At 39.6% G+C, this 23,385-nt stretch overlaps 1 protein-coding gene across 2 annotated transcripts in view; it reads right to left on the bottom strand.

Moving 5' to 3' along the window:
• Window positions 1-1,083: 1,083 nt before the first annotated feature.
• max.L (MYC associated factor X L homeolog) overlaps window positions 1,084-23,385 on the bottom strand; it is a 28,466-nt gene continuing 6,164 nt past the window's right edge. The window contains exons 2-5 of one of the 2 annotated variants that reach the window (XM_041573422.1): window positions 18,361-18,387; window positions 3,934-4,041; window positions 2,875-2,998; window positions 1,084-1,838 (exon numbers count right to left, since the gene is read on the bottom strand). In XM_041573422.1, coding sequence (XP_041429356.1) covers window positions 1,723-1,838; window positions 2,875-2,998; window positions 3,934-4,041; window positions 18,361-18,387 — 375 coding nt within the window. In that variant the 3' untranslated portion in view covers window positions 1,084-1,722. The remainder of the gene's footprint in view (window positions 1,839-2,874; window positions 2,999-3,933; window positions 4,042-18,360; window positions 18,388-23,385) is intronic. The other variant, XM_018229172.2, reaches the window with a different exon arrangement.

Here is a 23,385-nt window from a genome sequence, read left to right as displayed (position 1 = left end):
AATACTTGGCATGAAGTGACAGCCCTAAAAGAGGAGCTTTCCTGATTAAACAAACCTATGCTACCTTGTAGGCCAGAGACGGAAGAAAACAGCAACCCTCCAGATGTTGTTGAACTGCTGCTCCCAGGCATCCTAGATTTAGGCTTTATTATTGTTGTTGGTTTTGAATGATTTTTCCTTCCAATTTCCTTTCTCCAACCTTGAATTTAAAGTACTGGTTGGAGTGGGTCACTTTAGAGTCCAGAAAACAGATTGCATAAGCGGCTACCCATGCAAAGGGAGACTTGGGTGGCCAACTGGGCCGTGTATGGGCAGCCTAGTGGCAGGGTATAGAGCCAAAACCATGTTGGATTTGGATATCAAAACCAGTCTGCACCAGTGGGTAAACACAGGCCCTATGTGATTCAGCTGTTCACCAGAGATATCCAAAGAATAGAGCCTACTACTTGGTGGTAAAGCCACAGCTTCATTCAATAACTGGGCTCAGTTGCAAACTGCTTTTTCCAGTACAATTGGGTGCCTGGCTTAAAGGCAGGGTTCATTTAACCTAGAACACTATTCATTTAAAGTGAGATTTGGAGAGAACTCCTATGTGCTCTTTAAGATACCCCTAAAAGCCCAGCTTGAAGGTCAACTAATAGAACTGAAGCGGAGTGGCTCCATTAAATATCCTTGGAACTACTGATGAATAAAGTCAAATCAGTAAAGGTGCCACACTTACACTGAAGCCTTTTGAAGCGTCGGGTGCACAGCTGTGTTCCTCTCTGCCAAGGAATAATACACTGTAAAGCAATAAATCCAATTATTTATTCATGCCATTAGCAGAGCTATGCAAGCTTGATAAAGGGCTGGAATAGCCCGAAACGTCGCTCTGCTAATGGCATGAATAAATAATTGATTCACATATCTGAGTGCTGCTGAATTTATTGCTTTACTGATGAATAAAGGATACAGCAATGGTTTTTTAGATCTGTTTATAGGGCCCTAAACAAAGGTTGGTCCTCCAACAAGGGCCCGATCCAAAAAAAAGTCTGCTACTTAAAGGCGTCCGAGTAACCAAATGAAATATCACAATCAATTTGCTCCCGTTATACATTCCCTATGGTTTATTTAATGTGCGGTGTCTAAAAAAAAAAGGACAGATGATCAAAAGGGTGCTGAAAATAATGCTTCAATAACGAACAACAAACACTTATCTGAACCCATACGTGCCGCACCATGTACCTATCTGAAACTTAAGGTGGAGCACAAGTCAATTCGTTTTCTCAAGGCGGATGAAAAAAAACAACCAGATGGGACGGTAATTGATTAGCGTGACACAAATAACGCACAACTGCATTTGCACTTTTTTTTTACCTGTCACAGGCTGCACAAACCTGCACTACACCATACAGCTGCCAGGCTGCAGACAAGCATTCTGGGTATTTCCATGCAACTGAACACATACAACATAGACTGTTTTTTTTCATCTTTTTTCAAATCCAATCCATTTTAAACATGGATGGTACCTTATACTTTAAATAACAGTAACGGGGAGAATATAAACTATAACGAATCAGGAGACATTTCAAATTCATTAAAAAATGCAGTCCAAGAGCATAACGATATTGGGATGAGGCCAAAAGAAGAAAAAAAAAAAGTCTGTAAAACAGCTAACAAGGGGCTAATATGGGGCCGAAGTTAAGCTTGGTACAGGCTGCTGGTTTTATTGCTGTGGCCAGTTTAGCTTGCGTCCATCCGTAGTTTCTTTCTGCTTTGGGGTTCTTCAGTTTCCGACTCCGAGCTCGAGTAGTTGGACTGCAGCTGAGAGCTGGATTTTGCTTTTTCCAGTGCACGAACTACAGTGGGAAGAACAGACAAATGATTAAGGTTTCTTGTCAATATTGTTTCTTACATCTAGTCTTATAGTTACCAATACATTGACCCTAAACCAGTCAAAACCCATTGCAAACATGCCCTACAACTTGGCCACCAGTTAGGACAAGGAGGTTGGGGAGGAAGTGAGGCTGTAGTAGTTAAAAAGCTAAAGACTGGATTTAGTTCCCTTTAACTTTATATACCTTACAGGAAATTCTTTTTTGCCTTCCTTTAGCCCACCCCTAAAATCACAGAGCAGTCTTAATCCGGTGATTGGGCAGTGAGCAAGGCTGTGCCATCACATCTCCTTTTGCTTTCTGAGCTCTCCCACTAGGAAATCCCAAGAGGTGCCTACTGCGCATGCCTGATTGATTTCCATTGGAGCAGAGGCAGCGAGAATGCCCAGTAGGTCTTCATAGTGAGAGAGAGAGAGAGAGAGAGAGAGAAAAGAAAGAAAGAAAGAAAGAAAGAAAGAAAGAGAGAAAAAGAAAGAAGAGAAAAAAAGAAAGAGAAAAAGAAAGAAAGAAAAAGAAAGAGAAAAAAAAGAAAGAAAAAGAAAGAGAAAAAAAGAAAGAAAAAGAAAGAGAAAAAGAAAAAAAGAAAGAAAGAAAGAAAGAAAAAGAAAGAAAAAGAAAGAAAAAGAAAGAAAAAGAAAGAAAAAAGAAAGAAAAAAGAAAGAGAAAGAAAAGAGAAAAAGAAAAAAAGAAAAAAGAGAAAAAGAAAAAAGAGAAAAAGAAAAAAAAGAGAGAAAGAAAGAAAGAAAAAGAAAGAAAGAGAAAAAGAAAGAGAGAAAGAAAGAAAGAAAGAAAGGTGTTCCTAATGCCTCTGCTTCTGAGGTCCTACTGAATCACCTTCCTTGAAGGACTGAACATCTAAAAATTTTGCTCCCAAGTTTTGCTGAAAGGTTATTTGATTTGGTTCTGTATTGGCTTGGGGATTTCTACTGGGTTGAATGACTAAATGAATGGATTCTTTGTACAATGCATCACGAAATGCATGGGTTTAGATCTAATTTACCTTGTTGTTCTAATAAAGCATTTTGTCGCTTTAAGTCGTCAATATCTTGCTGGTGTGTGTGATTTTTCCTCCTCATGTACTGAATGTACTCTGTAGCTTTGTCCAGTATTTGGGCCCTCGATGCCTGTATCGAAAATTTATTGAAATATTTGTTAAAGGAAAACTCTACCCTCCCAAACAATATAGGGCTCTATAAGAATACATTGCATAAAACAGCTCATAAAAAAAACCTGTAAAACCTTGCTTTATCTAATTATACAGTTTCATACAAATATACTTTTCTAGTAGTATGTTCCACTTGGAAAAAAGTATTTAAGTATTAAGGGCCATCCTCTGGTGTCATACGATTAACGGTGCACACAAACAAACCAAGCGCACACATACACCTTGAGGTGGGGGATATCGGGCTGATCCGATCGTAGGCCCTTGGGCCCAACGATTGAATCATAAAGAATAACGGGCGGTCAGATAGTGGGACCGCATCAATGAAATCTGTGCAGATTCTGTCCAGCGGAGTTCACGGGCTTCGAGTTCTTCCTCTCTGCGGTAATTTTCGGAATGAGACTGGCGAAGCAGCGCATGCGCAGTTGGATTGATTTTTTTTTTGCGACAACTGCGCATGCGCCGAAACTTACGAAAATTGCTGAAGCTCCAGTCTCATTTTGAAGATTACCGAAGAGGCTGAAGATGGCGTCTGTGAACGCCGCTAGATAGAATCTGCACGGAGGGGTAAGTGAAGAGTTAGGGTCATTTGCCCAGGGGGGGGGGTTCTATGAAGGGTAGGGGTTTTTTCATTAAGGGTTTGTTACTCCTTTAACAGCGAAGGGTCACTGGGCTGGGGGCGGCTTTGGAAGGCTTTTAGCTGCTTATATTTCTTGTGCAGCTTTTTGTCACGGATACCGACACTTTCCTATTTTTATAGGAACGTGTCAGTATCACTTTAAGTACATTCTGGAAATTCGGGCAGCTGTACCTCCAGAGACTCCAAAGAAGTGCCAGTATGATACTGTATTAATGCACATATTATCCCATTGATGTTGCTGGTGACTTTGGACTGACCTTTTCGCCTTGGAGTGCTGGTACAGAGTCCCTTAAACCATGGAAGCTGTCCTTGATATGGTCCCTGCGTTTCCGCTCCAGTGCATTGTGATGGGCTCGTTTGTCTGCCTACAAACACAATGCAAAATGTCATTTTAGTGCATATGGTGCGCACAATTCACACAATAGAATCCTGGGTGCCTGAGCAACCCTGAAAATAATGTGTTTCAATATAAATTTTGGTCCCAAAACTAAACTAACAGAAGGGGCTGGGTGAGGGATTACCATAGAGGGAGGCATTGAATGACTCAGTACTAAAGTCTGAATTCAATAATTGAAATACAACTACAATAACCTACATACAGTTGGCATTGAGGGCATGGCAACATCAGTCATCCCAGTAACTGGAGAGTGAGAACGGAGCATGGGTAGTGATTCGATGACACACACACGGCAATTTTTAAGTGGATTTTGGCTAGTTTTGGGACTGACTTTGGCAGCCAGAGTCACGTTATCAATGAGGGAGCACACAAAGCATCACAACATGGTGGCTCAAGGGACAAGATGTAAAATGACAATATGTTTATATTATTATAATTGGTAAATGTATGCCACTTAAGATATAAATGATCTTGTTGTGACAGTATAGATTTCCATTAAATGTCACCAACGCTCACACCCAGCCCTCAGACACACAGCTTCAGGGGTTGTCACACCTCAGTTGGCTGTTGGGGTTTTGGTGTCCTCTTACTAATGAAAGGGCAGACCTATATTTAATCTAGGGTATTCTTCTTATACTTATGTATAGGCTTATTACCATGCATGATTATGAGGCTCATTAGTATGCATGAGTGGGGGTGGTGAAATCATGCGGATGTAATTTTCATTGGGTTTGTAGATGGTTGTTCACCATGAAGCGTCTTGATAACGAGGTCTCAATATCGGACCAAAACATTGACTTTGCACAATAAAAAGGATTTTTTTCATTTTCTGTGAGTGCAGAGTCATTGCTGTGGTGTGCTTGCTGAACTACCACTTCACACCCAGGCAGGTGGTGGATTCTTTTGTGTGTGCACGCGCACGCACACACACACCCTGTAAATTATAAATGGTGCTTAGTGAGGTCATCTGTTATAATTAGAGTTTAGTGATGTCATTTCTGTCACATGACTCACTGAAACTTGTGTATTAGAATAAAGTTGCAAAATATGAGGATATTAGAAGTCACCTTTGGCCTCGTGCTCTTATATGGTCATGGAACGCTTCCTTATATAATAGGGGGGACTTTATTCAATATATATTATATATAACGGATCCCATACCTGTCTATACAGTAAAACAAACACCAGCACCAAGGTTTTTTTTGGTCCCTTCATGGTCCCAATAGGGACCGAAATGTCGGTTATGCATAAAGATAAGCATTGATTTGACACACAAAGACCATTTTATCCAAATAATCCAAATTTTTAAAAATGATTTCCTTTTTCTCTGTAATAATAAAACAGTACCTTGTAATTAATTCCAACTAAGATATAATTAATCCTTATTGAAAGCAAACACAGCCTATTGGCTTTATTTAATGTTTACATGATTTTCTTATAGACTTAAGGTATGTAATGTCCAAATTATGGAAAGATCCATTATCAGGAAAGCCCCAGGTCACGAGCATTGTGGATAACAGGTCCAATATATATATATATATATATATATATATATATATATATATATATATATATATATATATATATATATACACTAGACATTAAGCCCGTTAAATTAATGGGCGCTAGAACATATGTAGTCAAACATTTATAAAAACAGAATTGTTCTAGTCTAAAAAAAATTCGCCAGAGACGGTCCGTGGGGCACATGCGCAGTAGCGCAATCCCACGGACACAGGGACTGGACGCAGAGACACTTCAACTTTATTATAGATATATCTATATATCTATATATCTATATAACACACACACACACACACACACGAAAGATTACATTTTAAATGTATGTATGGAAAATAAAATTGGGGGTAATAAAAGAGCAAGCCACTAGTTGTGGGAAGTAACGTTCTCCCCGGCTACACACAATAAAGAGGCTCAGTAATGCACCTGCGTTGCCCTGATCCCGAGACTCGGGGTTACGAAACACACGGCCTTAAATGACTTATGGCTCAAGAGTATGTCTGTGTGTGTGATTCATTGCCTCACTCACATCTAAGCCAGGGAGCTGAACATGAGCATTCGTTCTTCTTATTTTAGCCCATATGAATGCGTTTTTCAGAAGGTCTCAGCTGCCGGCAGTTGTGGGCTCTGTAACTACAGGTTGCATGAAGTTTACAAGGAAGAATTTGAGGATATAATGAGGATTTAAATTAAGGATGCACAGAATCCACTATTTTGGATTCGGCCGAACCCCTGAATCCTTTGCGAAAGAGCCGGGCGAATACCGAATTCTAGTTTGCATATGTAAATTAGGGGTGGGAAGGGGAAGACATTTTTTACTTCCTTGTTTTGGGACAAAAAGTCATGAGATTTCCCTTCCCGGATTCGGTTCAGCCAGGCAGAAGGATTCGGCCGAATCTGAATCCTGCCAAAAAAGGCTGAATCGTGGATTGGGTGCATCCCTTATTTAAATACTATCCCAGAGACATATGAGCTACCCTAGAACTGGGCCAGAAACCGTAAGAGCATTTCAGGAAATTCACTACGTCAATTTATTCATTTAAATGAACTTAATACAACTGTCTACATTATACTAAGACAACTGGTCTTTATTTTTGTTGTTGCTAATGAATGATTCAGCAGGCCTCCAGCAGCTATCTGGTTGCTAGGGTCCAATTGACCTTAGCAACCAGGCAGAGGTTTGAATAATAGACTGGAAGATGAAAAATGGAGGGCCTGATTAGAATGATAAGTAATTACAAAGTTTAACTATGCAAATAAAATTGCTGCCTCACAGAGCAATAGGTTTAGGCTGCCAACGTTTGTGACCTCAGTCCCATTCTACATGTGGTATTCAGTGAGAGGGTTTTGTATTCCTTGTGCTTTGGAAAGGTACATATTCTATGTGCTGGCGTGCACAAAAACAATATAAGAACAAATGCAAACAAGATAAACTACTTGTTATTGAGACAAATAGGATCCATTTCAAATGTGGGTGGATGTTTGTTTCCCCACTGACTGAGGTGTATTGAAGTTGCCAAACCAAACACAATGGTGCAGAGCTGGGCTTGTCCCAGTGACCACAAACAATAACATTACAGCAGTGAGTGGAGTTAGCACGATAAGCCAACACAGGCACCTACCTACACACAGCCACAAAACAACAACCTCTGAAGAAAAACACAGTCGGCTAAATGGCCCCTGTACTTGCATACTCTTAATATTTCAAAACTTTGAGTTTGACGGTGTCTAGGTACAGGCATCCAGAAAACCGTTATCCAGAAAGCTCCAAATGACAGAAAGGACATCTCCCAACTTTTTAAAAAAGATTTCCTTTTTCTCTGTAAAATTAAAACCTTGTACTTGATCCAAACTAAGATATAATTACTCCTTACTGAAAGCAAAACCAGCTTATCAGATTTAATTAATGTTTCCATGATTTTCTAGTAGACTTACTTAGCTTAGCATGATCCAAATTAGGGATGCACAGAATCCACTATTTGGGATTCGGATGAATCCTAAAACTCTTCATGAAAGATTTGACCGAACACCGAACCAAATCAGTCAATTAGGGATGGGAAGGGAAAAAGTGGAAAAAACATTTTTACCTCATTGTTGTGTTACAAAAAGTTGTGTGATTTCCCTTCCTGCCCATAATTTGCATATGCAAATTAGGATCCGGACTCTGTTTGGCCAGGCACAAGGATTCGCCCGAATCTGAATCCTTCTGAAAAAGGCTGAATCCTGAACTGAAACCTGGATTCGGTGCATCCCCAATCCAACTTACAGAAAGATCCCTTATCCAGAATGCCTGGGACCTGGGGGTTTGCGGATAACAGGTCCATTACTGTATTTTAAGTGGATTGAGAAACGCAAAGTGCCTTGGCTAGCCCCTGTCTAGCATCCAAAAATAGTGATGCACCAAATCCACTATTTTGGATTCTGCCGAACCCCCGAATCCTTCGTGAAAGATTTGTCCGAATACCGAACCAAACCCTAATTTGCATATGCAAATTAGGGGTGGGAAGGGGATATTTTTTATACTTCCTTGTTTTCGGACAAAAAGTCACGTGATTTCCCTCCCCGCCCCTAAATTGCATATGCAAATTAGGATTCCGTTCTGCCTGGCAGAAGGATTCGGCCGAATCCTGCTGAAAAAAGCCAAATCCCGAACCAAATCCTGGATTTGGTGCATCCCTATCCAAAAATGAACACTTGGATTCCTGGGAAATAATCATGCAGGTTGTCTAAAGGTGGCCATACACAGGCAGATTTTAGATATCGATATGGCTCCTTCTATATGGATTTGCAATTTATCTGCCCGTGTATGAGGCACTTTGTCAGTCCTACCCGTCTAATACCTGTCTGGAAATGAATGAAACAGGCTTATAAAACTCATTGAGGCAACGACCGTTAACTGGTCCTTGCCCAGACAGCCTATATCCCCATCACTGTGATCCAATGATATGGCTGAAGATATTTCAATGTATGGCCAAATTAATGGTCCTTCTCACTGACAGTGTTATCTATGTGTACCTGTTAGCTGGGTCTCAATGAATGCTCAGAGTACGACCATGTGCATAAGAACTCTACATCCTATATTCCAGTTCTTGTCTCCAAGCCCCGGGCATTTTTTGCTTCTGCTGCAAAAGCTCTTGCAATGTTACAGCAATAAAAGTGATGAATTATTAACCCACTGTGGGTTGCCGGGGAAGCAGCGCAATCTATTTGACTGCCTTGATCCTAAATAGGGTATTGTAGAATGACAGTGCTGCAGGAGGCTTCTGATTGGAGAGCTGGAAATCACCCCTAGGATACAATCACTGTAGGAAATGGTATACGATTTTAAATCGTATTTCTATGATCAAAAACAGTATAAATTTGGAGTAAATTCCTCACCCCACAAAATTTCTCTATTTATACATTGCTTCCAGATACAAACAAAGGCTTTATTTGTATCATACTCCTGCCATTTTTTTTTTAAACTGCAGTATTATTAAAGGGGACCTGTCACTCAGACATATAAAGCTGTATAATAAAAGTACCATGCCTGTTATAAAGGTATTTAAAAATCTCAGCCGTCAATCATATATTGCCTGCCCGCCTCTATGCATAAAGGCTTAAATATAAATGAAATCTTAAATATATTGATAATGGGTTGAGTGCAGAGGACCTGTATGTCTATAAAGGCGGGGTAGGCAATAACTTTCGCTTTCCATTCAGCACTTCTTGGATTTAATTGCACTCCTCACATTCCCCCTCCCTCCTCACCATCTAATTGTGTAGTCAATGCATGGGTATGGCCATCTGGTCCCCCATTTTGGCACATTTAGGGGCCGATTCATCAAGGGTCGAATATCGAGGGTTAATTAACCCTTGATATTCGACTAGGAACTAAAATCCTTCAACTTCGAATATCGAAGTCGAAGGATTTAGCGCAAATGCTACGATCGAACGATCAAAGGATTGTTCCTTCGATCGAGCGATTAAATCCTTCGAATTGAACGATTCGAAGGATTTAAATCCAACGATCGAAGGAATATCCTTCGATCAAAAAAACTTAGGCAAGCCTATGGGGACCTTCCCCATAGGCTAACATTGACTTCGGTAGCTTTTAGCTGCCGAAGTAGGGGGTCGAAGTTTTTTTTAAAGAGGCAGTACTTCGACTATCGAATGGTCGAATAGTCGAACGATTTTTACTTCGAATCCTTCGATTCTAAGTCGTAGTCGAAGGTCGAAGTAGCCCATTCGATGGTCGAAGTAGCCCAAAAAACACTTCGAAATTCAAAGTTTTTTTACTTCGAATCCTTCACTCGAGCTTGATGAATCGGCCCCTAACATTAGGCATGATGCAAAGCTTCTCTTAATAACAGTGTTTACAAAATGGCACCTGCCTGCTTGCTGTGATTGTGAATTCCAGGACTGACAAAAACAAGATTTAACTCATTTATATTGTGTAAATAAAGTTTATTTTGCTAGAAAACCCCAAAAGAAAGCAATTTGGAGATATTTTGTATGATGACAGGTCCCCTTTAAAAAATGTATGTACCACCTCAATCTATTTAGATTTATATTATATATATTGAAATGTAAATGGACTTCTATTTGGTCTGAAATATATTTAGATATTTCCTTTAGTACAGTGGAATAGTCAAATAGTATTTTACTATACAGACCATACAAATGGTTACAAAGTCAGCCATTTGGACCAGTCCATTACCAGCTGGGATTAATCTGGCCACTCCCACGGTGATAACCTACCCTTGATAGCTTCTTGTAACACAAAAGGATGCCTATGGGAGGTAACATTAAGGCCAAAGCCTCTAGTAAAGTTAAATGGCAAACTTGCAAATAAGAGTGGGATAAAGGAGAAAACAAAATAATAAAACATTCCTACAATATTTCCATTACACAAATAGAACGGTAAAGAAAGTATAGAAGGTATAACAACAGCTAAAAATGAAAAGGCAAACCGTTGGGGCACTAGCAGTAATAAGAAAGGTAATTTTGGGAGATATAACAGCAGTTTATGTCGTTTTGAAGCCCTTGTAGATCATACACTATCTTACAGTGCTGTTTAACAGACAAATTGGGACCAGAGTATTTTAAATGGATTAATAAATGCAAAGTGCCATTTGACGTTTCTTTTTATAAATTGTAATTATTTGTATAAAATGGAGTTAATGGGAGATGGCCTTCCTCTAGTTCAGAGTTTTCTATATAGCGGGTTTCCAAATAATGAAAAATAAAGGAAAACGTAAAACTTTTGGGCTACAGGTTCATATATGGCCGTCAGAACACTATGAAGTCTAATGGTATGAAGTCTGAGTTATTTATATTGCAGCAGATAAAGGATCACCTATAATATAAGGTTAGAGCACAAATAAAATGTAAATCGAGGGAAAACTTAAAATTAGGGGAAGCAAAACAGAGATTTCACCATATTTAAAAGGTTATGAAGAACTACTACTACTTGGTGCAGTATATACACTTCACACGCTACAGACAGTATAGTATAGTTGGTGACAACTGAAAATGACCTTGCAGGGACACTATGCTCGCTGGGTCAATTTAAAATGGGCCCCGGGGTTCTCTGCCAACCAATCACGATATGTCCAAATTAGTGATGTACTGAATCCAGGATTCGGCCAGTATTCGTGCTTTATGCAAATTATTAGCGGGGAGGGAAATCGAGTGACTTTAAAATGTAAAAATGTTTTCCCCTTCCCATCCCTAATTTGCATATGCAAATTAGGATTCGGATTGGTATTCGGCTGCATCTTTCGCGAAGGATTCTGGGGTTCGGCCGAATCCAAAATAGTGGATACTAGGGACTGGTTTCTAGTCTTCAGAACATTGAGGAAAATCATTAGAGGGATATTTTGCAGCTAGGCTTGCAGTTCTAGGAAAAAGCATGGTTATATTTAGACTCTGCTAAAACTTTTGTTACTGCTGCACATAACAGATTGGTGCACTAAATTGGAGCATTAGAAGTACAAGGCAGTGTTTTTAATTGGCAAGAACCTGGCCGAGTGAGAGTTGCTATACATGGAAAATATACAAACCGGGTATCTGCAGATGAAACAGCCAAACCAGCCTGATCAATAAAACGCCAATATCCATGGTACACGTATGGGTACGGTTATCAAGAATGCCTGGGACCTGGGGTTTTCCGGATAACAGATCTTCTGTAATTGAGATCTTCATAGCTTAAGTCTACTATAAGTGTGTAAACATTGAATAAAGCCTGAAGGATTATTTTGCCTCCAATAAGGATTCATATCTTAGTTCAAGGTACGGTTTTACTATTACAGAAGGAAAAAGGAAATCATTTTTAGAAACTTGGATTATTTGGATAAAATTGAGTCAATATGAGACAGCCTTTCTGCATAACGGATCCCATAACTGCACAAAGATACTAGTTGGACATTTGTCTGCAGGATTTTATTGGTATGTGTATGGCCAGCATAGGCTACCACTATTTGCAGGTCTTGTTTAACAATAACAAAATCAGACACTGGCTCACTACATAAAAACCTAGTTAGTTTATGTTCCATACGGACACTGTAAATGCAAAATAAAACACCAAGCAACAGCTTACACTGAATTTGTTTCTTTTTCGGGGAGCAGTAATTCACCTGGGTCTGACAGCGCTGTAGACCAAGCACCGAATAAAATATCTGGTTCGAGAGTGCAGCATTGTCGGCCCTATCCCTACCACCTATCATAGGGCAGGCAGCAGAGATAAAGCTCAATTGTGGCCTGTGTCCTCTGCTGCTTGCATGTCTAAATAATGTGCAAATTTGGGACAAGTAGGAAGCAGCAGTGCCAGGCCTTGTGTTTTCATTAATTAAAACACTTCAGTGGTTCAAAAGGTATGTCATTTTAATTGCTAATCGGTTAGGCTGTGTATATGGTATGCACTATTGGCTCTGACTCCTGAATCAATGTAGCAGAAGTCAGCTGATTAAACGGAACAGGAACAGCAAAAAATTCAAGTGTTTTAGTGAAATCACAATATTATGTACCAATGTTGCCCTGGCCTACACTGACAAAACTTCAGAAACTACTATAGTTTATATAAAAAAGCGGCTATGTAGCCATGGGGGCAACCATTCAAGCACAGGATACACAGTAGAGAACAGAAAAGTTCTGAAGAATCCCATTGTATACTACAGGGCTTGTCTGTTATCCGCTAAGTATCCTGTGTCTTTTCGCTTTTTTTTCCAGCTGGTTGCCCCCATGGCTACACAGCAGCCTGTTTATATAAACTAGAATAGAGTTTCTGAAGTAAAAACACCAGTTGTACCAGCGCAGCACTACAGTACATTACTTCAAAACACTTTCGTTTTCGGTGTTACTGTTCTTTTAACAGGCCTGGAAGAGAAATGACTCTGGCTACATTTTTTTAAGTGTCAGTACTAGTAAGAGATCAAGAAAAGCTGATTTCCGCAGCAATTACAGGTATAAATAACTCTAAAGCCAGAGAATAATATTTAATATATGGGAAAGTTGCTTACAATTTAATTTACTTTCATTATGCAAAAATTTAGGTGATCACCCCCTTTAAATAAAAGGGAAAAAGACTGTTTGCTTGCAGCACTCTGTACCCACAGCTGCCACTAACAGAGAATGGTTCAAGGATTCTTTACTCTATTACATTTTTATTTTTACAGAGGGAAGTGGTGATGAGGAAATAATTGAAGGGGTTTTTAATGGGTTGGGATCCTTTCTAGCAAGAAGAGCATTTGTTTTATGATTACTGAATAAATACTCGTGAATGATCCAGGGAGTAACCAACTTTTCTTTAAAAATAAAAATTTGATTGAAAACCGCACACATTCTGCAGGCTCAGTACTTCCACTGAGGAAGCCTCTCGGATGGCTTATATTTTTAATCGGGGTGGTACGCAGATGTTACAGGTGATTTGTAGCTTTTGTGCATTATAAAAAGATGCCTACTAGTAGTCATAATTTGGCATAGGTTTTAATTTTTTGTAAAGGGGCACTAAAGACTGATTAACAGACCTGTCTTTGCTGGGGAACTAAGACTTTTGCAACGTTGTTTCAAAAGTAACAACCAGTAGTAAAGCAAATGCTGCTTTCAATTGCAATTGTTTTTACAAATAACAAACAGCACTGAAAATGTTTAATAAAAGTATATTGATAAGTTGCTTAGAATTAGGTCTCATTTTATTAGGGACATTTTTTTGGGGGGTTGACTTGCCCTTAAAGCCCTTCTCTACAGTTACAATATTATATATATATATATCTATCCCCCGTCCTAGACTTAGTCCATATGTCCATTATGGACAAATTATATATCAACAAAAAAGTCCAGACGAATTCCAAGTGAAATAAGGTAAACTTTTACCAAAAATAAGATGAACATGCAACGTTTTGGAGCTCCTGCCCCTTTATCAATGCTTAATAAAGGGGCGGGAGCTCCGAAACGTTGCATGTTTATCTTATTTTTGGTAAAAATTTACCTTATTTCACTTGGAATTTGTCTGGACTTTTTTGTTGATATGTAATTTGTCCATGGATATGGACTAAGTCTAGGATGGGTTAAGTGCTCCCCTCCGTTTTGTACATATATACATATATATATAACAAACAAGGGAAAGTTGTGCTCACCACTATTTTTTAAAACCATTAGGCGGGGGTGCAATGAGGCTGTGACCACAAAATACATATAGACAAATACAAGAGTCCTCTGCACTCAACCCATTATCAATATATTTAAGACAGAGACATTTTGTGCATACTGCTACTAAAAAATGCCTTACCCTTTAAACAACACAGGGATTGTTTGTCCATATATTGCAATATATTTAAGCTGGCCAACTTCGTCAAAGTCATCCCATATCTGGCCAGTCCTACGCTTAATTTTCATCTGATTCATTAAGAATTCTATTGCTTCATTATACATTTTACAAAGGGACTAAGTTTTACCTGCAACTTACTTGCTGCTTTCAAAGTAAAACTCCCAAACTTGGCTGCCCTTTTATTAGACACCAGTGGGATCACCTGACTATAGCTGGGAGGGGTGGGAGCTACAACATGGAGCTGGTCACTGGTCCTGTATAACTATAACAAACAAGGGAAAGTTGTGCTCACCGCCTAATGGTTTTAAAAAATAGCGGTGAGCACAACTTTCCCCTGTTTGTTATAGTTATACAGGAGCAGTGACCAGCTCCATGTTGTAGCTCCCACCCCTCCCAGCTATAGTCAGGTGATCCCACTGGTGTCTAATAAAAGGGCAGCCAAGTTTGGGAGTTTTACTTTGAAAGCAGCAAGTAAGTTGCAGGTAAAACTTAGTCCCTTTGTAAAATGTATAATTAAGCAATTGAATTCTTAATGAATCAGATGAAAATTGAGCATAGGACTGGCCAGATATGGGATGACTTTGACGTAGTTGGCCAGCTTAAATATATTGCAATATATGGACAAACAATCCCTGTGTTGTTTAAAGGGTAAGGCATTTTTTAGTAGCAGTATGCACAAAATGTCTCTGTCTTAAATATATTGATAATGGGTTGAGTGCAGAGGACCTCTTGTAGTTGACTATATATATATATATATATTTTTTTTTTTTTTCTTCTTGCAGGCGCTTAGGATGAAAACCCTGTGTCACATCTGAAGACCTCCTTGAATCTGTTTTTGTGTCATTACAATGTTGCTGAATGTGAGTGTATATTAACACATATATTAACACGGGTAGAGCGGCACAGCAATGGGTAACTGTAAATGTACTTCCACTTTTTGCATAAGGTTTTGCAATTTAATCTCACAAAGCCTGCAAGTGCTTCAAGAACAATAGCAATTGTTAAAATTCATTTAGTTTCTTCCTTGAAACCAGTTATATAATGCAGGGATGCTTAGCACGTAGAAAGATGCATAATTATGCAATGATAATAAAAACATAGCACAAGAGCACAAGTGCTTATCATTGTTCAGTAATTGCTCATTAAAATGGGCTCAATACATATTTAAAGCTGGTTAGAAGGCTAAATATGCAAGTTTTTCCAAGTGCTTAATTTGCCCTTTGAATGTGCTTTATTCGTGTTTTTATTCATTCTTAATGCAAGGCATGCTATTAATACCCATCCCCAGAGGGGTTCAGACTAAAGCCTAAACTGAGCCACAATCTAATGGCCACATGCTTGTCATAAGGCTAATTTATGTCGTGGTTTTGCAGTATGGATTCCCATCTTTCTCACCATGTCACTGCTGCTGCCTGGTGTGTGCTGCGAGCTGCTGGATAGAAGCTATGCTGAGGGAGTGCAGGACAAATGTCAATGTGAAGAGGACAAAATAAACTTAATGTTTAACCTAGAAAATGCGATGAGTCAGATCATACCACAACTCTTCTCAACAGCTGACAGGCGCCTACCTCAACTATTACTGTGCTAGAGGGCTGCTTACTATTCCTCCCCGAAACATACTGCAGTCTGTAGTGGGATGGTTTAAAGGATCAGTAACACCAACAAATGAAAGTATCCTTAAGTATTGAAAAAGTAATGTAGTGTTGCGCTGCACTGGTAAAACTGGTGTGCTTGCTTCAGAAAGACTACGATGGTTTATATAAACAAGCTGCAGTGTAGCCACGGGGGCAGCCATTCAAATCTAAAAAAGGAGAAAAGTCACAGGATACACAGCAGATTACAGATCAGCTCTTTAGTATACAATGGGATTCTTCAGAACGTATCGATTATCCTGTGCATGAATAGCTGCCCTCATGGCTACACAAAAGCTTGCTTATATTAACTACAGTTGTTTTACTGAAACAAACACACCAGTTTTACCAGTGCAGGGCACCAGTACATTACATTGTCTTTCCTTTAAAACACTCATTTTTTGATGTTACTGTTCCTTTAAGTACTTGGTATGGTGCACTGGGCCATTTGAACTTACTTGTACGGAGCACTGGGACAGTGCTGGTGGAGCACCCTGGGTCCATGCAGGTGCCTGTTGTGGTGCCATGGGAAATTGTATGAGCTTGTTGTGGCAAGCAAGCCCAGTATCCGTGATTGGGCCAGTATTCTTGATGTGTTGCTAGCTGCTTTGCATGCACTAGGCTGCTGTGTATACAACTGGGACCTGTTCTCTAGAATGCTCAGGACCTGGGGTTTTCCAGATAAGGGATTTTCCAGCAATTCAGATCTCAATACATTAAACCTACTTAAAATTAAAGGGGAACTATAGCGAAAATTAACATGTAATATAAGCTTTATCATACTGAAAAAAGAAACGTTCTAAATAAAATCAATTAAAAATTCTGTGCGGTTTCACTATTCAGTATCCATTTCTCTTCATGCAGCAGTTGGTTGTCATTGACAGTTAGATCCAATATATCTTATAGGAGGACTTCCTTTCCTAGCAGATGTATCAGAGCTCAGGCAAATAACGGATTCCAGTACAAACAAAACAATTGCCTTTTGCACAAATTCTGCATGTAGAGAGACATGATGTCTAGTGATTTTAATAGAGTGAGCTCTAATACATCTTCTAGGCAAAAGGAGCCCCCTATATATTGGATCTTACGGTCAATGAATATCAGATACTGAACTGCTGCATGAAGACAGAATGAAGAGAAACCGATGCTGAGAGAGGAATAGTGAAGATAAACTTGATTATTTCAGAAACAGTACAGAATTTTTAATTGATTGTATTTAGAAAGTTTTTAGTATACTGAAGCTTATATTACATTTTAATAATCGCAATAGTTCCCCTTAAAGTTCAACAATAAATAAACAGAATTAGCCTCTAATTAGGATTACTTATAGCCTGGTTGGGATCAAGTACAAAATACAGGTATGGGACCTGTTACCCAGAATTCTCTGGACCTGGGGTTAACAGATCTTTCCTTAATTAGGATCTTTGTTCACCTTTAAATGAACTTTTTAGTATGATGTAGCAAATGATATTCTAAGACAATTTGCAATTGCTTTTCATTTTTAATTATTTGTGGTTTTTGAGTTACTTAGCTTTTTATTCAGCAGCTCTCCAGTTTGCAACTTCAGCAATCTGGTCGCAAACTGTATAAGAAACAAAATAACTAAAAAAAGTAATAAAAAATTACAACCAATTGCAAATTGTCTCAGAATGTCACTCTCTTCATCATACTAAAAGTTACTTTCAAGGTGAACGACCCCTTTAAGAAGGTTCTCATCAGAGGGTAGTTATCGCTTATTTCCAATTACAAACTTCGAAGTATCAGCTTAATTGTAGGCCCTATTAAACTACCATAGCAGCCCACTCGGAGAAACGTGAGAAACCAGTGTGTCAAGGTATAGGTCATAGATCTTATAATAATAATGATAATAATAATAATAATAATAGTAAGGGATGCACCGAATCTATGATTCGGCTTTTTTTCAGCAGGATTCAGCCTGGCCGAACACGAATCTAATTTGAATATTCAAATTAGGGGCGGGGAGGGAAATTGCAAGGCTTTTTTGTCACAAAACAAGGAAGTAAAAAATGTTTCCCACCCCTAATTTGCATATTCAAATTAGGATTCAGTTTGGTATTCAGCCAAATCTTTTGCGAAGGATTCGGCCGAATCCAAAATAGTGGATTTGGTGCATCCCTAATAATAATAATTATAATAATGCAGCGGGTCCTTTCACAGACAAGCAAAGTGCACTCTTCACAAGTACCTACTGAATCAAACAAAGGAATCAAACATAAAATGATTATTAAGGACAAACTCAATTAAAAAAAAAAAAAAAAAAAAAAAAAAAAAAATTTTAAGAAGGGGATTAAGAGGTAAATTCACGTACCGAATAGGGAAATCTTGACGAGTCTTCCTAAAACAAAAAGGAAAAAAAAACAAAAAGATATATTTTTGCACCAGGGTTAATTTTTTTCACACTCTCAACATTCAGAATCAATTTAACAGCAATTGATGATCAAAGTGGAGAGTGGGAGGGAAAAAAAAAATTAGAAAGGAAAAGATAAGAACATTGCCATTTCGATCTGTAACAGAGGGACCCTCACTGCCAAAGGCAACAGTCAGAATAGTATTAAAGGACCAGTAACATCAATTTAAAAAAAAAAAAAATTGTTAGTATAGATAGAACAAAAAAAAAACCACAAGGACAAATTAAACTTTTAAATCCCAAAGTCTTTATTAAGAAATAACTTACCGAAACTCTGCTTGCGCTCCTCTTCAGAAAAGGCGATCCGGTGATCCATTGCGCGGAGCTCAATTTCTCCTCCCTGCCTTCCTTATAGGAGATAGACAGGGAAGAGAAATGAGCGGCGCATGATGGATTGTTCCCGTATCGCCTTTTCTGAAGAAGAGCGCAAGTAGAGTTTTGGTAAATTATTTCTTAATATTTCTTAATAAAGACTTCGAGATTTAAAAGTTTAACATGCCTGTGGTTTGTTTTTTTCCGTTCTACACTAATGAATTTTTTTTTTTAAAAAAAACTGAGGTTACTGGTCCTTTAAAGGAGAAGGAAACCCCCAGGGCGCTAAACCCCTCCCTCCCTCCCCTGTGCTGCCCCCCCTCCCTCCTCCCCCTGGCCTACCTGTCCCCCTGGGCAAATGCCCCTAACTTTTTACTCACCCCTCTGCGCAGGTCCTGTCCACGGAGTACGCAGTCGCCATCTTCTCCCACGCGCGTCTTCTTCCTGCTCTGATCGGCGTTTTCTGGCGCATGCGCAGTAGGAACAGGTACCGGTACGGCTCTACTGCGCATGCGCCGAATGTCACGAAGTGAAATCGGAAAACTTTGTGACATTCGGCGCATGCGCAGTAGAGCCGTACCGGTACCTGTTCCTACTGCGCATGCGCCAGAAAACGCCGATCAGAGCAGGAAGAAGACGCGCGTGGGAGAAGATGGCGACTGCGTACTCCGTGGACAGGACCTGCGCAGAGGGGTGAGTAAAAAGTTAGGGGCATTTGCCCAGGGGGACAGGTAGGCCAGGGGGGAGGAGGGAGGGGGGCAGCACAGGGGAGGGGGGGAGGGGTTTAGCGCCCTGGGGGTTTCCTTCTCCTTTAAACTAAACAAAATCCCAAATTGTTCCTAATTGGAGGTTTCCAGGTCTCTTAGCAGCACACCGTTCCCATCTATCTTCCCCTACAAAACATATAATCTCTGCCAATCTGCAGCTTCTTCTAACACACAACCAGGCCCAGGTTAGTGCAGTGATAGATTTGTTGGCCCTGTTCTGCCCAAAACGCCTGGCTCTATTGCATAAAATGGCTCATATAGCTGTACTCCTTAAAGGGGGTCTAAACTCAATGAATTAACGGATGCAATTATATTTCGGGCGTCCATGACCACGTGTGTAATTTACATTGATTTTCTATTTTAATTGGTTTGTGAGATCTTCACATGTTTAGACTGCTAACTCCAGGCTTTTGGTTCAACTGAGAGGTTAAAGGGGTGGCTCACCTTCAAGTTAACTTTTAGTATATTATAGAATGGCTAATTAAAAAACTTATCAATTGGTCTGCATTATTTTTATAGGTTTTTTTTTTTATTATTATTATTTGCTTTCTTCTTCTGACTCTTTCCAGCTTTCAAATGGGGGGTCACTGATCCCATATAAATAAATATAAAATATAAATAAATGTGTATTTGCCATAAGCACAATGTAGTTTTAATTAACAGAATTAATCAGCCCTTCTGTAAACCCATGTTCCACTTTCTATATTGTGGATCCCCAACCTTTTTTTAGCCGTGAGCCACATTGAGATGTAAAAAGACTTGGGGAGGAATAGAAGCATGAAAAATGTTCCTGGGGATGTGCAAAATAAGTGGTCTGTTTGGTAGCCCGTATTTGGACTGGCAGCCTACAGGATGCTCTATTTAGCAGTACACATGGTTTAATACAAGAAAAACTTGTTTTCAAAGCAGGAACCCAACATAAGCACCTGCCTTGAGGCCACTGGGAGCAACATCCAAGGGGTTGGTGAGAAACATGTTGCTCACAAGCCACTGGTTGGGGATCACAGTTATAGGTCTACGCCTTAAAATTGTATTGGGAGGGCAAAATGTGTCCCATGGGCCACCGTTCCCCTACTGCCGAGTGTCCTGCGGGTCCATTTTTTAGGACCCGTACCCAACCCATACCCTGCAATCCGCAACCCGGACCCGCATTCTTACCCGCCGCGACCTGCAAGTACCTTATCCACAACCCGCTGACCATCAAGAATCTGGAAGTGCTGTCATTGTAACCCGGAAGTGACATCATCGAAAGTAGACGTGACCAGAAAAAAGGAGTAAATATGGATATTGAGAAGACCCGCGGCCCAACCCACATACCCGCCGTCTATACCCGCTACCCGACCCGCTGCAGGACTCGACTATCTGTACAGATTGAAAATTATCCTCCTGGTGGGCGCATTGTGTGTTGGCAATACTAATGTATGGCCAAAATAGGCAGATTGGCCAGACAAAGGTTGACCACATTAATAGACAAGATATTGTAAAAGCTCAAACCTGAGCCCTTTTTTATATTTTGATTCAACCAGTCTTGAGCTAATTAATTTTTATTAAAAAATATCAATGAAAATATCTGGCCAATCACCACTATCCTCGCTGGGGTGATTAAAAGACACCCAAAATGGCAAGGTTTCAGGGGGTATTCTTTGTAATAATACCGCATTTTACATAACAAAGATGTCTGCCCCAGCTCTTCCTTTTTTCCATTGCCCAGGGGAATAAATGGCTTCAAGATTTGTTTCCATTGACATTTAATAATGAATAATATGACCCAAACGTATTCTGAAAGCAGCACAAAGTGATTGTACTGTGGGCTTCTGTATAAGGTTCTCCATAAAATAATAAATTATAAGTATCAATAATAAAAACAGTCAAATGAGAAAATAACCAATTTACATGGCTTCCTTAGCCTCCACCCACTTGTTTGTTTCCACTCATTTGCAATAGCTACTGTAGACTGGAGCCCTATACACAGGATCATTAGCATATAAACGACCTTGCATGCGAACAAGCACTTCTCACAATGGCTGCAGCACAACTGAAGGGATTGACTATAAATACTCACCGTACTGGTTCCACCCCCAATGGTATGTTAGATGCCTGCAAAATTACTATATTGGCACAGATACAAAAATAAATACAAGTGTTTAGGGGAAGTTAAAGGAACAGTAGCACCAAAAACTGAAAGTGTATCAAATTATTAAAATATACAGTACTGTTGCCCTGCACTAGTAAAAGTTGTGTGTCTGCTTCAGAAAGACTACTATAATTGATATAAACAAGCTGCGGTGTAGTCATGGGGCAGCCATTCAAGCTGGAAAAAAGGAGAAAAGGCAAAGGTTACACAGCACATACATAAAGCACAATTGTACTCTACAGGGTTTATCTGTTATGTGCTATAGAACATGTGCATTTTCTCCAGCTTGAATGGCTGCCCCCATGCTACACAGCAGCTTGTTTATATAAATGATATTAGTCTTTCTGAAGCAAACAGGTCAGTTTATATAGTGCAGGGTAACAGTGAATTATATAATAATTGCTTTAAAGGAGAAGCAAAGGAGAAGCAAAGTTGTTACCAAATGTTAGGCACCCCCAAGTAAATGTATTTACTTATCTGAAACCCTGGGCCAACTGCACCTTCCAGCTTCTTCTTGCTTCACGCGGCTGTACATGCGCAGTAGAGCAAAAAGATGAACTTTAACGAAAAAGATGGCTTTTTCATTCTACTGCGCATGCGTCTGCCACGGGAAATTTGAAGACGGAAGACGATCGCTCCTTGGTGTTCAATGGAATAACCCCGGGCCAGTGCAGTTTTCTGCTTATAGGAGCACCGGCCGCGGGTTTCAGGTAAGTAAATATATTCACTTTGGGGTGCCTAACATTTGGCATCCCCAAGTGGGAAACTATTTTCCATCTCCTTTAAGGGTAGTGGCATAAGGGGAGAATAGTCGTCCAGCAACAAATCTCCCTTACTTCGGGTGACTAATTTCCCCAAATGCCTTCCCGCTGGCAAAAATACAAATCGCCAGGCAGTATTGGTATATATTTCCGAAGTTGCCTGAAGTTGCATCACAAGGAAACGTCAGAAATCTGAAGCTATTTGTATGCCATCTCACCGGCGATTTGTATTCTTGCAAGTGGGAAGGCATTTTGTGGAGATTAGTCGCCCGAAGCAGGGGAGATATGTCGCTGGGCGACAACTCCCCGTCTGATACTACCCTAAAAGACCTTTTTGGTGTTACTGTTCCTTTAAAGGGATCCTGTCATCGGAAAACATGTTTTTTTCAAAACGCATCAGTTAATAGTGCTACTCCAGCAGAATTCTGCACTGAAATCCATTTTTCAAAAGAGCAAACAGATTTTTTTTATATTAAAATTTGAAATCTGACATGGGGCTAGACATTTTGTCAATTTCACAGCTGCCCCCAGTCATGTGACTTGTGCCTGCACTTTAGGAGAGAAATGCTTTCTGGCAGGCTGCTGTTTTTTCTTCTGAATGTAACTGAATGTGTCTCAGTGGGACATGGGTTTTTACTATTGAGTGTTGTTGGATATAGGGACATGCTAATTGGGTAGAGATGTAAATATAGCTTTTGTTGTGTAGGGACTATAACAACTCACAGGCTGCATAAATAAATAATGGTTAAATGAGGATGAGCAGGAGATCTTAAAGGGCCAGAAGCATAACAAAAAAAGTTGGGAGGGGTTCCAGATACATTAAAGGGGAAGCAAACCCTTTACGCAAAATTATTTATCAAAGGTCGAATGTTAAGAGTTTTTTACACCTCGAATGAACTCGAATAAACTAACAAATTGAATGATCTCTTATTTAAGAAAAAAATTTCTGGCA

The sequence above is a fragment of the Xenopus laevis genome, chromosome 8L, assembly GCF_017654675.1.
Source record: "Xenopus laevis strain J_2021 chromosome 8L, Xenopus_laevis_v10.1, whole genome shotgun sequence".
Lineage (NCBI taxonomy): Eukaryota > Metazoa > Chordata > Amphibia > Anura > Pipidae > Xenopus > Xenopus laevis.
The sequence above is the reverse complement of the archived record's forward strand: the minus strand, read 5'-3'. Positions and strand labels throughout refer to the sequence as shown.